Here is a 14,068-nt window from a genome sequence, read left to right as displayed (position 1 = left end):
TCAGAAATAACTTTAGGTTTAATGCTCAATACAACTTCTAATATGGTACTGATCTACGGGATGGCTCACTGTGCACAAGCTGAAGTCCAGCTATGGGACCCGAACCCCTGACCCAGAAAGGAGAGAGTAACTAAAATGAGCAACCTGGACTCTGCTTATTTTCTTGCTGGGAGTAAATGCCACCTCCAACTCCTTTCAACAAAGAAAAATTTTGCTGTATATTTAAAGCATCTTACACTCTACCCCAAAAAAGGGAGAACGCTGTTATAAATTAGGGCTTCTTGCTCAAACTGCATATGCGGCAAATGAAGACAAGACTTTCCTCTTTGTTAGAGCCCCAAAGGGCAGGGGGAGATCATTTCTATCACACTATTTGGCAATGTAGATCTTTCCAGATTTCAAAGCAACCTGTGACAACACAGTAAAATGCATAATCTTGGCATCTTTCCTCAGTTTACTAAATTCCATTTTAGGGAACACAGTGTGTTACAAGCAAGGCCCTGCGTTTCAAAGGTTCCAAAGCCAGAGTTTGCCTACGAAATCCACTTGCAGTCCCCTTCCCCCATCCCCACTGAAGAAGAGGGTTACAGGCTTCTAGCTTTCACTTTAAAAAAAAACAAAAAAACCCAACTTTTCCAGCCCTTTGGATTGCTTAGCTAACAAGAGCCCTGCACAAATAGAAAATTGGTACCTGCATCCACATCTCCAGATTTTTGCGGACATACAGTGTTCATTTATTCCATTAAGATATATTTAAGAACACATTGGATAAATATCTAACGTGGTGCTTGGTCCTGCCATGAGGCTAGGACACTAGACTTGATGACCTCTTGAGGTCCCTTCCAGCTCAAGTCTTCTAGGATTCCAGCAACAATGAACGCAACCCTATGGTGTACAACCAGTTCTGAAGCAGTAGCCTCTATAGAATACTGCTATAGCAAACTAGCTCGTTATTCTTAAAATATACTTATTATTCAAGCCAACCAGTCACATTCAACCAGCCAAATAACAACATGTGGCTGAAGTGTTGGATACTGCACTTCTAAACGTTTCATAAGTTTTGTTGCTCTCCTCTATACTTTCTCCAGTTTTTCCACTGCTCTCCTCAAATATGCTGTCCAGAACTGAACACAACACTCAATTGTGACCATATCAGTACAGAGTAGAGTGGAAGAATTACTTCTGTCTCATTCACAACACTCCTGCTGATACATCCCAAAATGATCTTTGGGTTTTGGTTTTTTTTTTTTTTGAAACAGGGTTACACTGTTGACTCACATTTCCTAATATTGCACTAATCCTCCTCAGAGTCTTTCCCGTTGTACGCCCTCCTACATCCTCATTTCTCTTTTTTGAATCCGTGCACCTGTTTATTCTTAGCTAACTGGAGGACTTTTAAATTACATGCTATTTACATCAGATAATTTATCCAGTTTGTCCAGATAATTTTAAACTTTAATCCTGTCCACCAAAGCACTTGCTTTCCCCCTAAGCCTGATATTAGCTGCAAACTTTCTAAGTATGTTGAATAGTGATAGAGGGATAGCCCTGTCAGTCTGTATTCTAGCAGAACAAAAAAAGCAGTCACATAGCACTTTAAAGATGAACAAAATAATTTATGAGGTGATGAGTTTTCGTGGGACAGACCCACTTCTCCACATCATAGTCTTATCAGAACAGACTCAATATATAAAGCATGGTGGTCCAAAAATTGTTATCCAGGTTGACAAATCAGAAAAATTGTTATCAAGGTTGGCAAATCATAAGAGCAGAGGGATGGTGTGGGGTGGGGAAGCTAAGAGTTAGATAAAATGTCCATCGTTTACAGTCAAGTCCTGAGAGGCAATTGCATCTGCTCGGATCCTACCGACAGGCACCAAAAACTACAGATCTCTACCAAACATTCATAAACCTGAATTACCTAATGGGAGAAGTAAAAAAACAAATTGACAGGGTCAGACGAATACCCAGAAACCAGCTACTCCAAGATAAGCCCAAAAAAACCAATAACAGAACATCACTTGTCATTACCTACAGACCCCAACATAAACCACTGCAACGCATCAATTAAAGACCTACAACCTATCCTAACTTAAGACGCCACACTCCAGAAGGCCCTAGGTGACAGGCCAGTTCTTTCCTATAAACAACCTCCCAACCTTATGAGGATCTCACTAGCAACCACAGGCTAAACCACAATACTACTAATTTGGAACTTTTCCTTGCAACAAGCCACATTGCCATCCTTTTCCACATACCTATCTACATATCATGTAAAGTCTAAACAAATATCTGATTTATATTCTGTTTATAACATACTAAGTATTTTTATGTTAAAGTAATTCACTGGGCCCTAAATATATCTATAAATCTAAGTCTGTACAAAGATCAAATGTATCCTGTTTCACATGTAGCTGAGAAAACTCCTTTAATTTCTATAAAATAGTTTTATCGGTTGTTCCTAATATTTAGTATTTGCACTGCAGTATGTGCATGAAAATTAGTTACCTAAGGCCATAACTTACCAATTTTCCATAAGAATAATTGGGAAGCATTGTACTCCTCCATTAAAAACAAACAAACAAAAAAAAAAAAACGCCTCAGCCAGGACAAGTGAGTTTGCCATATAGTATCTGTAAATTGTCTAATAAGCAATGAGTTTGAATCTATATCAGATATTCAATATTGAAAGAGTACTTCCAAAAGAATAATTTCTCAGGACAACTCTGTCAACAAATTTACAGTCCCCAATTTATCTCAGAAACAACAACTATTTTTGATGGGACAGTTAATGTGAATGAATTTGGCCTGCCTGTCCAAACCAGCCTTTCCATTGATTCCAATAGGAGTTGGACAAAGCACTGAGTGGGGATAATCAGATGCATACTTGTTTATTTAAATGAATACTTCTGAGCGACACTTTCACCTTTTCTCCTCGGTATCTAGCTTTGCAGTCCTTATTTGAAAGAGTTAACTGAAAGCTGCATCAGACATTTATTTCACTACCTAAGTTTCTTAAACTGTGTCAAAGGTGTGTAACTGTATTCAGGGCTAAGTTCATGGCAAGTCAGTCGAATTAGACCAAGACTATCACTTTTTTTCAAACTTTGGACGTTGCAAACAAATGTAGAGTAGATTATCTAAATGGCTTATCCGACTTTTGTGATCTGGGTAAAAGGAAACAATTACAACGCAAAAGCACAATTTGCAAGTCTCAAAATTATCTTACAATCTTTTCAGCTCCGACAATACAATAGCTCTACTTACAAAGCAAAATACAGGAGACCCCGATTTACGCAGGGTTTGCATTCTAACAACCCCACATTCAAATTTCGCACAACTTGGAGGAGCTAGTAAACTGACAAGCACAGCAGCTTCCCCGCTCCTGTCAGTGGCAGCAGCTGAGAGCCTGACTCTCGCTGCTGCCACTGACTATAGCAGAAACCGCTCCTGACAGGGGCATCGAGAGTCAGGCTGCTGCCCCAACAAAAGTTTTCTCCACTCGTGTCAGTGGTGGCATCTTAGCTGCCGCCACTGACAGGAGCACGGAAACCTCTTCTGTCAGTGACACCAGCCAGGTCATGAAACTGGCCAGCAAAGAGACTCAGAGTTGCATTAACCTGAAATACGCAAAATTCGAGTGTGCATATCTCGGGGGGTGTCTACTGTAATCAGCTTCACAGAAGTGCATCAAGGACAGATATCTCATTTACCTCCATTTATAAAAGGAGTCAGAATATTTCATTCCTTAGGGCTATTCCAGAACAAGTAAGACAAATGTTCAGTTTAAGAGAAATTTTTACTATCTGTGGCATTAAAAAAGATGTTATCATAAATATAAAAGTAATCTGAGGAGATGAACATTTTAATCCATAGATTTGATTCCTGGGGCATTAGGGCTTTACTCAAGGATCAAATAAAGTCATGACTTCTGCAAGCTTTGGCTCAGGTTCTTAGTTCACTTTAAAAGATTAAAGGGGGAAAAAAGTGCTGATTTCATTGATAAGGCAGAAGAATTTTCATTCTACATTGCCAGATAGTGAGATAGAAATGATTTCACCCACCCTTCGGGGTTCTAACGAAGAGGAAAGTCTTGTCTTTGATTGTTGCCTATGATATCTGAGCAAGAAGCCCTAATTTATATCAATGTTCTCCCTTTTTTGGGTAGAATTTACTTTTTGTGTCAGAGTCTGGTACCTTTTAAACCAGTAGATTTCATCAGGATCTGCAATCCCATACTCCCTTAGCTTCATCACCATCATGGCGCTCTTCCTGATGGCCGTCTCATAGCGCTGGCTGCGGGAGAGGAAATTTAAATCCTCATGCTGCAAGTCTGGATCATTCAGAGCTAAGGCTTCTGAGGGCACAACAGAAGAAAAGAAAAGGAATTAAAGGTCAAGATATCAAAACAGTTATCCCATAAGGAAGAGTAAAACTGTAAGCACTGCCGTGCCCAATATTGAGATACTAAAATCTGAAGCAAATTATGAAGATTAGGCGCTTTCTTTAGTCCAAACACATTTTGCAATGGGTCATTTTCACATTACGTGTGTGTTCAAGCCCCTTTTAGTCAGTGCACCACGGGGCACTAAGATACTCACACCATTTTTGTTATCGGAGTAACGTGGTGCCCGTGACAACCCTTGTTGTACGGAGCCTCGTAACATCCAGATTAGATAAAGAAGTCCTACCTCAGCCCCAGTTTCCAAGGGGGGGGCACTGAGGCACAGAGCGACAAAATGCCTTGCTCAAGGTCACAAAGGAAGTCTGTGGGAGAGCAAGGAAACAAACCCAACTCTCCCAAGGCTCAGGTTCGAGCCATAACCACCAGATCCCCTTTCCCCACAGTCCCACGTGCAGCATTTCCCAAATGTAGAACATTTGCGTAACCCTTTCTGGACTTTGGCCTTATCAGTGTACCCCGCCCCCCCGTGCCCTCCCACTGCTCATCTGCTGATTTTTAGCAACTCTTCTGCCGTGTACCCCTGGAAATCCTTTCGCGTACCACGCTCTGGGAAACGCAGCCATATGGGGCCGCGAGGCACACGGCAGGGATGGGCGAGAGAAAGCCCCATCGAGCATCTCCAGGGAGCTCCTTCCCGTAGCCGTGGTCCCTAAATGCGCTGTCCAACGAAGGGCACCGCTACTCACCCGCCAGCTGAGCTCCCCGGGCCCCGGTGTACGTACAAGGCAACGGCACTGACCCAGGCCCCAGGAGGGCTCTCACAGGGAGCGAATGAGGGGGGGTCCCCCCAGAGCCCTGGGGGGGGGCAGTGGGGGGCTCCGTCCCGCCAGAGGAGGGGGTCCCTCAAAGCGCACGGGGACCACCAGCAGGGGGCCACAACGGGGCGCCCAAACCACGCGGGGCGGGCGGGGGGGGGGCTCCGGCCGGCGAGGGCCCCCAGCCCGTGGCGGGCTCGGGCGCTCACCGATCTCCCGGCGGCGGCGGGTGCGCTCGGCGCCCCCATCCAGGACGTGGGTGAGGAGCTCGGGGCTGAAGGAGGCCGAGTCACGCTCCTTGCGCAGGTCCCGGTTCATGGCGATGGCGGCGGCTGCCTGGTTCCGTGACCGCCCCACCCCGTTGCCGGCCGCTCTCTCACAGACCAGCCCGACAGCCCCGCCCCTGGCCGGCCACGTGACCAGGCGGGCGCCCGCGCGCGGCCCAGTCACATGCCCAAGATCGGCCACCGGCTTCGCGCCCCCTTCGGCCCGAGCTGGACGCATGCGCAAAGGGCCTGCCTGAGGGCCGGGAGGCTGCCCTGGGTGGTACCTGGTGTGCTAGGGTCTAGGGGTGGGGGGAGGGGGGGTTGTGCCTTCCTTCACCCCTCCCTGCCGGGCAAGCAGCAAGCCAGGCAGTGCTTAATGTGTGCAAAGGCAGGGGTGGGCTCCAGCCCCTGCAAACTAGGAGAAGTCCTGTGGCACCATAGAGACTAACATACTTTGGAGCATCAGCTTTCATGGGCAAAGACCCGCTGCCTGAGACCCCCTCACATCCAACCCCTGCCCTGAGTCCCCAGCACACGTGAGGTACTGTCCTCTCACCCCCCCCACCCAACCCTCTGCCCGGCAGGAGTGCAATAGGACAGAACCTGTAAAAAAATTTAAATTACCTTCACCCCTGATTCTGACCCCTTAGGGCTCTAGCAATGCAGTTCTGCAGTCATTGCAGACCTGTAGTACTGGAGACCCCATGTGCATGTTGAGAGGCACAGCTGTAAACCAAACCAAAATATAAATCTGCAGGGCTTTATACCTTACAGCTACAGCACTCTTATTAATATGTTAAATAACAAATTTACAAACGGGCCTGGGTGTTGTGTTAGGCACTACAATGCAGTTACAAAACAACATAAACTCATTTGACGTAAAGCATTCTTCCACTGATGTACATGTTCCCACCACAAACTTAATTGATTTAACTAAATCAGTTTTCAAACTAAATTAGCTAAATGAATATTCTAATGGAGCATAGACTAGTTCCCTGCCAGTAATCATCAGAGCCGGCAACAGCATCCAGGTAGCTCCTAGCTCCCTTGCACCAGCCACCAAAAGTGGTATCCTCTGCACAGAGCCTATCTTACAATTGGATTTTAAAATCAGCAAAAATACACATATCTGGTGAAATGCAGGAAGTGCAACTCACTAGCAGCATAACACTGGTTAGGTACTAAATAAAAATTACTATCCCGGATTTCTCCATTTTAAACGAATATCTAGCCCCGTACCTTAGGGAACTGTAATCGCCCCTGGAAAATGACACAAACCCATGTGAAGAAGCCAATACATTAACCCTGAGGCTGCAATAGATCCTTGGCACAAAGCAGAGGGATTGACAATTAGAGGCGACAAACATTCTTTAAATAGCCCGCAGAACCGCTCTAGACCATTCATTCACACGTCAACTCCCCCGCAGGTCTTTGCAGCAGCCACCTACAAGGGAAGGACTGGGAGGATCTTTTTCTAGTCATGTGGCCAGAAGCCTGACTTAGCCACGTGGGAAGGTTGGGGGAGGAGGTTTAGCTGAGCGGAGCTCTCTGGTTTCCAAGTTCTTGGTGTCTTTCGCAAACGCCCCAGGGAGACAGGGCTAGAGGTAAGGGGCAGTGCTTTGTCTGATCTCTCCCTCAAGGTTCCTAAGAGAAGGAGGACGCGTAACAGAGGCCCTAAAGGAGGGTGAAAAGACCCCAGGATCCTTGTTCAGGGACCCTGAGGTTTTCTTCTGGTTAAACAGAAAGTCAAGGCAACAGGGTTGGGAAGAGGGCACCCCATGCCCCAGCTGTGGGCTAAGGGAATCCCTACGGAAGGAAACAGACACATGACACAAAATGTGGGGAAGCAGCACTGCCAGGTTGTGTGGAGCAAGTTAAGCTCTCCTTGGCATGAGTGACTGAGGCGCCTGTCTAAGGCCAGGTAGATAAATGGCTGGTGCACCATAGCTCTGAACAAGAGGTAGTCCCAGATTTCTTTATTTAGTGAGGGGAGGGGGCAGTGTTCCTGCCGCATGTTTGAGCACAAACCCTTTGACCCCATTATACACCCTTTTCTGTTCCCCCAAATTCTTGCCATGTATCCTTTCCTCACAGACTGTCTGCCCCGCATGGCTGCCAGTTCCCCCTCTGTGCTCTCCCCCGTCATGGTCTCCTCTTTCCATCTCCCCCTCTTTGCTTTCCTCCACCCCTATCAGTTGCTCCTGCTGCTTCCTGTTCTCCAAATCACTTTGTGCCTCCCCCCCCCCAAATTAGTTAGTCCTGCCTTGTAGCCTTTTCTATGGGTCCTGCTGCCGCAATCTTTGCCTCCTCACCAGGGCCTTGAGGGGCAGGGCGGGATGCAGTGACCTTATGCACCCTTTAGGCCCTGGGGCAAAGAAGCTGCTCAGGAAACTTCTCCCTCCCTCAGGTTCTGGGGGTGCTGGGATCTTTGCTACCCTTTTCTCCTGGCTATCAGGCGCATCATTCTTTCTTCCCTTGGTATCCCAAGGAGGAAGCTCCCTGTACAGCTGACTGGCGCACTGTGTGTGAGGAGGGGGAGGGAGCTACTGGCAGGAGGTGTGGGTGTACATAGGTGTGGCATAAGGGAACCTTAGACCAGGGTCTGGGTTAGTGTCTAAGCAAGGGTTGAGGATACAGGATGCTGGCAGAGACCTTGGGAGCTACTTTTAAAGCATTACTGTTTTATTTCAATGCCTTACTACTGCTTCTCTATTTAGCTGATAAAGACATACCTAGATGCCTGGGCATGTTCCCCAGGAGCTGCTGAGGGGCTCAGGAAGTGTAGTTTGAAAGGAGACATGTCCACTCCCTGGTTGCATCTACACTACAGCGATCTTTTGAACGAAGGTCTGTTTTGCCCACCCTTGTTTTAGGAAGCAGTTTGTGGAAGGAGACATCTCTTCTGAAAGATCTCTTTTGAAAAAAAAAAAAAAAGCTTCTTTGGAAAGAGCATGTCCACACAAAAAAGTCGGTAAAAAAAAAATCAATCCCCTTTTTCGATAGAGAGCATCCACACATCCCCCAGTCTTTTGAAAGAACGGGCCAGGGATCAAAAAATCCAGCACCACGCAAACTACTCTTTTGAAAAAAGGACCCAGGAGCATCTACACATGCTTCCAGGTCTATTTCTCCCGGTTGTTCCACCTTTGTTCCTCTTGGAGGTGCTGGCATAGACTGACTAATCATATGGCGAGCTAGCCTTCTTTCCAAGTTTTGAACTATTCACTTGGAATGAGTCACACTCTCTCACAATTGAATCAGGGAACAGGATTTGAGCTTCTGATTTCTTGCAATTAGAACTGGAATTTTCCAATTTCTTTGTATAACACATCTTGTCCCACCAGCTTGTGTAAGACAGTGTAGCCAAAACTATTGGTACAGTCTTCTTAGGACATACCTTGAAAGCCATGGGGCCCAGTTGGCAAGTCACTTTCCCTCTGTGGTGCATTCCTTTGGCCAGTCTTACAGTCACATTGACGTTTCTCCATCATCACTCTGCTAGCTGCGCAAAATCCAATTTAATATCATTTATACAAGTCTCTTCAATACTCTTTGCTCTTTAAGCCTGTTTTAACAGTCCATTATACAGTTGCAAAGTCACTTCAAAAACAGGTTCACCACCAGTAGGCCACAACCGCATATCCATCTTCCATTTTTGTTCTTCTTTCTTTAATAACAATAGTTGAGCCATAGCATGCTGGGCTGAACTGAGCCTGTTCATTATTAACCAAACGGTTGTATTTTGTGTTGTTCCAGTCTTTGATCAATTGTCCTTATAATTATAAACACACTGTTTGGCTTGGTTCCTTATATTTACTGACTTTTTTAAAAAGCACAAATGTATTTCATTAGCTTGATAGCATAAGCATGCTTTTCAACCTTGCTGCTTAACTTTATTAGTTTTAAATAAAATCAATAGAAATGCAACCGTTTTCTTTCTTAGTGGAGGCAAATTCATCAGGTCTTTGATCTGTCTTTGGTAAACAGTTTTAATACTTTCCTGGGGTATCAACTAGCAATAACTCAGCTTGGGGACTTTTTTACTATAATGTTGTATAGACGTGCTACCGTAATCACCTCTTCAGGCGCCAGGAATATTCAGAAAGGCCATGTAATCCAGCTGCTTGATCGCAGGGCTGGGAGCAAGAAATTCCCAGGTCCTTTAATTCCAGCTGTTTTGTTGCCTCACTGTATGGGGCAGATATTCTCTCTGCACTTTAACTTACCGCTCATCTGTGACAGGGGGGGTAAGTTTGTTTCTGTCTAAGAGCTGTAATGGGAATTAACGTTTGTGTTGCCCTCGGAAGATTGTATTTAGTGATTATCGTTAAACCTCTCAGTCAGGGGAAATTATCTTTATACATAGGGCCTCATGTATCCATTCGGTTTTTTGTAGGTAAATTTTATGGCTTATGAAAGTTAACTAACAGCCCTTTAAATACGTGCCCAGTGTCAGACTTTTGTCTGCTTGTGGGACCTTCAGGACCATCTCTGCAAGATGCTGCCCAGTCCAGGTGTTTATTATTTTCCTTGGGAGATCAAGTCCGAATCAGTCGCCGATGGGGAGACATTGAGAACATTTGGCAGGTAAGAGCGGCTTCTTTCAGGCCACTGGTGCTTTGAACAGTCTCTGTCATGTCTGTATTTCCTTTTCATTTTCCTTGTGTCCTTGTCTCTCAACAAACTTTTTAGGATCCCTGCTGCCAAGTTCAGTGAATCCATTGTGTTTCAGGTTGCGCAGTTACGACATGGCCCAGTCTGAAGCCATTCTAACAGCCTTGCACGATTCAGTCCAGCACCAGGTCCGTGTTGGTACCAAATTGGTGGAACCATTCCAAGCCCAGCTTGGGTCAGTATATGTGGCTTTGGGAGAGACTGAACACAAGGCGGGTAAGTATTTCTGCCTTTTCTCCTTACAGAATGTGGAGTGGTGTGGGGAAAGTTCAAAACTGGTTAGGCCTCTCTTACCCTTTGCTCTCCCTCACCACCCAAAGCAACTGTTCCATGAGGAGAAGAAAATCATTCAGGCTTACTCTGAGACCCAGGATGTCTTGTGGTTAGAGCAGATTCTGTTTCCAGCACTGCCACTGACTTCCTCTGTGACCTTGGCCAAATCTTCCCTCCGTGCATTGCCCCAGTTTCCCCCTGCTTAATATCCTTGTCCACCTTCATAAAGTACTTTCAGATGTCACAGGAGAGATGTTATGGAAATGACAAGAATTATTGTTTTTGTGGCTATGATAAAAGACCTTTCCTCTCTAGGAAATAGCCTTATCTCTGATCACTGTGCACACTGATCTTTGATACCCCTGTACAGTGGTGTATTCAGTGGAGGTTTTGGAACTTGGCACAGCCAAGGGCAGCTCAGCATATTTGTGTTTCAAATTCTTAGGAAATGGCAATGTTAATAGATACCTGAGGACTTCAAGCAATCCAACAAGCTCGGTGATGAAGGGCACCCTCTAAACTTGGCAATGGTGTAAAAGCAAATCTTGGAGTGGTTCTCGGACTACTGACTAAAGCTGAGAGGCTTTTGTCCCAGGCAGCACCTTCTAATAATGAATAATTCTGAGTGATTGGAATTATTCTTAATTAGTTTGACACTTGTTACATGCATGACTTCCATGCCTTTCTGGATTGCCTTCCAGCTGGCTGCCTCAAAGCACTGTCTAAACACAAATCATTTCAGTCTCTTTGCACACAGAGAATTATTCTTTTTGTGGGTGAGGCAGTGGAGCAGGACTCAGCTCAGAATGTTGCATAGTCAGTGACAGGGCTGGTTTCGGAATCCACAACTCCTGGCCACCCCATAGCTCCTGCTCTATGGAATGGTCTTCCAGGAACTCTCGGTCTCGGTTGCTCTCCACCTATTTTCTAAGTTCAGCTGAACTTCTTATTGCCTCTTGCTCCTCCCTCACTTTCACTTTCACATTATAGCATGTAACAGCGTAGGTTCAGTCTGTGCAAAAGATGCTGCATAAATTCTCCTCTGCAGTCATTCTCCTCTATTTGCAGGTGAGGAGCCTGTCCTACAGGCTCGGGTGCTGACGTGCGTGGAAGGGATGAATCTGCCCTTGCTGGAGCAGGCAGTGCAGGAACAGCGGCGCTATTTCCAAGAGAGACAGGGGCAGGTGGAGAGTAGTGCCTCCTAGCCTCGCTGCTGGGAAGTGTGACGGGACTGAGTCTAGGTCTCAGAAGCATCACCGGCTTTCCGTCCCTCTCTGCACTCCTCTGATCTTTTGCGGTTTTGGCAGCACGAGCCCCAGTCTGGGGGTTCTGATAGGGCTGTCCCTTTCCACCGCGTCCCAGGTCTTGCAGCTCCTTGGAATGTACACGTGCCTTGGTGTTAGGATCGTGACCCTCAGAAGTTCATTTTGGCCACTCTTCTCTGTCCCATGTTATCAATGGGGATGACCTGAGTGCCTGTGCAAATCAGGGATCCAGTGGGTTAAGCTGGTTCTTCCTCACAGGTCTGCCAATAAACCTCAGACTCTGTTTGAAGTACACTCCACCATTCCAGCATGGTTTGAGCCGTAAGCAGCTCTGCCAATGTACCTCCTGATCCCTACAAACTCTTGCCTGCTGTTTCAGTGCTTACACCTGTCTGGAGCAGAGACTGGGAGCCAGTCTGAACTGGATGGCAGCTTTGAAAAATCTGTCCAGAGGACAAGACCAAATCCTCTTCACGCGAGAGTGGAGTCAAAATTTGAGCCCAGGTCTCTAGAAAGAAGAAAATGAGTCACTCATTTTTTTACACTAGTTGGCAGCATTTTAGCTGTAAATGTAAAGAGAGCAGCCTGAAGACAGCATGGATAGTCTGTTGGTATCAGCGGGATTTGGATGGGTGTGGGGTTTGAGGAAGGAATCTGACACAGCGAATTCTGGAACACAGAATTGCGGTGTCGCACGGAATGAGTGTGCTCATTAGTTTGCATCCTTTACCGAACCCAAATAGGAGAGAGTCTGATCCTGGAGCTGCTTTCCTTGAAGAAAACCCAAATGGTCTGGGCTTTATTGTTTTATTGCACTTGTTCTTTGACTGAAATGTTCACAAATAAAGAAGATGGAAAGAGCAATGCCCCCTGCTTCTGTTAGTGATTAAATACCACGGTCACCTTAAAGGGCAGGAAGAAGACATGAGACTACATCAGGCAGGGGTGACTGGTGGGGGGGCCACCGGCCATGTGACCCCCCCCCCAAGCTCAGGGAAGGGACGGGCCGACCCCCCGCCACCATGGGCCCTGGCTCTCCCCAGCCCTGCTCTGCTCCTCTTCCCCACTGTTGCTTCACTCCTACCCTGCCTTTTCTCCCTACTTGGAGTGTTGTGGCTGGGTGTACTATAGAGGTCAGAGGTCCAGCGCCAGCAGCAGGGGTGTGATTTTCCCCCCCAGTCACTGGCAGAGGTGCAGGAAGCAGAGCAGTGTGGCCCTGGCTTCCTCTGTTTCCCACCGGTAAGTGCGTAGGCAGCCCCGCCCCTCCCTCCAAGCGAGGTGGCCAGAGGAGCAGAGGAACCTGGGGCCACATTGCTCCACTTGGCCTGACGCTGCTGGTGGGCATGTGGGGGAGAGGTGGAGAACCCTGCTGCGAGTGTCAGGTGTCCTCCCAGGGACTCTGGCCCTGCTCGCTGCCCCCGTGCCCCTCCTGCTCACGTGTCACCCCTGCCATCAAGGCCTGTCTACCGTCAGACACGCTGCAAGGCCCTTCTGTTTACCAAAGCTGCTGCAGATGAAGACGAACATGAATGTGAGGCGCAGAGAGAGAATGTCCGTGGGTGGGGAATAAATAAAAAACTTCAGCTGCTCTAGAAAACATCCCAGTGAGAGAGGGAGCAGCACTCGCTGTGATGTCCTGCTGGAAAGCACTTCACTCTTCGGTCCCTTGTTTGGGTTGTAGATTCTGTGGTGACATGTACAATAATGAAAGTAGCTAGAGAATTCCCAAGGAGAATCCAGAGGTTCCGTGTTACCTGAGGCCTTTAGTCAAGGCCTGAGACTTCCTTGACTTAAGGCCTTGTACTCCAGGTGGAGCACAGGCCATCTACAAGTCTCCTCCACTTCACTCTGTCTTGAGACAAAACTTCTAGCTGACTCCAGGAGAACCCCACTTGTTGTCCTTTGGTCTCAGTAGATCATCTCCATGTTGTCTGAGGTCTTCCTCCTGCCTATAATTTCTGCAGCTCACTATCCTTTTTTATGTTGCAAGTTATGTTCATTCACAGCGTTATTAAGCCTGGTCTTTGTGTGCTCTGGGCTCACCATAAAGCCAGAGGTGGAGTCTCCAGGGGTAGTCTCTTGGTTCTTCCAGTGGCCTGGACTAAACATGTAGCTGTCCCCAGGATATTACTGTTATCATTCAGATACAATTATTTTATGGCTGGCCTGAAACATCTTAATGTGGGCTGTTGATTTCTAAGCTACTTGCCCGGCTGTAGAACAACTAAGGACATTTCAGCCTCTCCTTCAACTGACTATAGCTCTCTGACATGGAGGGCACCAGCCATACACACGTTGCCCTTCCACATCGTCAGAGGGCATGAGAGAGTAGCCAGTGAACAGAACCGTGACTAATGGAGTCAACGTGGC

General features: G+C 46.8%; 2 protein-coding genes across 6 annotated transcripts in view; one reads left to right on the top strand and one right to left on the bottom strand.

The window, feature by feature from the left end:
- The window catches only part of ACOX1 (acyl-CoA oxidase 1), a 33,423-nt gene extending 27,824 nt beyond the window's left edge, over positions 1–5,599 (bottom strand). For all 3 annotated transcript variants that reach the window (XM_075014901.1, XM_075014900.1, XM_075014902.1), the window contains exons 1-2: positions 5,430–5,599; positions 4,198–4,357 (exon numbers count right to left, since the gene is read on the bottom strand). In XM_075014901.1, the coding sequence (XP_074871002.1) occupies positions 4,198–4,357; positions 5,430–5,538 (269 nt within the window). In that variant the 5' untranslated portion in view covers positions 5,539–5,599. The remainder of the gene's footprint in view (positions 1–4,197; positions 4,358–5,429) is intronic.
- A 1,415-nt stretch (positions 5,600–7,014) lies between these two features.
- Positions 7,015–12,554, top strand: TEN1 (TEN1 subunit of CST complex). Of its 3 annotated transcripts, none has more exons than XM_075014675.1 (4): positions 7,015–7,090; positions 9,883–10,073; positions 10,219–10,376; positions 11,502–12,554. In XM_075014675.1, the coding sequence occupies exons 2-4, from the start codon at positions 9,985–9,987 to the stop codon at positions 11,636–11,638; spliced, it is 384 nt and encodes a 127-aa protein (XP_074870776.1). In that variant the 5' UTR covers positions 7,015–7,090; positions 9,883–9,984; the 3' UTR covers positions 11,639–12,554. The 3 variants fall into 3 exon arrangements, with proteins under 3 accessions (XP_074870776.1, XP_074870777.1, XP_074870778.1); XM_075014676.1 differs by having other exon boundaries at positions 7,033–7,090; positions 9,937–10,073; XM_075014677.1 differs by having other exon boundaries at positions 7,037–7,090; positions 9,970–10,073.
- Positions 12,555–14,068: the final 1,514 nt, after the last annotated feature.

This window comes from Carettochelys insculpta, chromosome 20 (assembly GCF_033958435.1).
Source record: "Carettochelys insculpta isolate YL-2023 chromosome 20, ASM3395843v1, whole genome shotgun sequence".
Lineage (NCBI taxonomy): Eukaryota > Metazoa > Chordata > Testudines > Carettochelyidae > Carettochelys > Carettochelys insculpta.
Note: the sequence above shows the minus strand (reverse complement) of the source record. Positions and strands in the feature narration are given on the sequence as shown.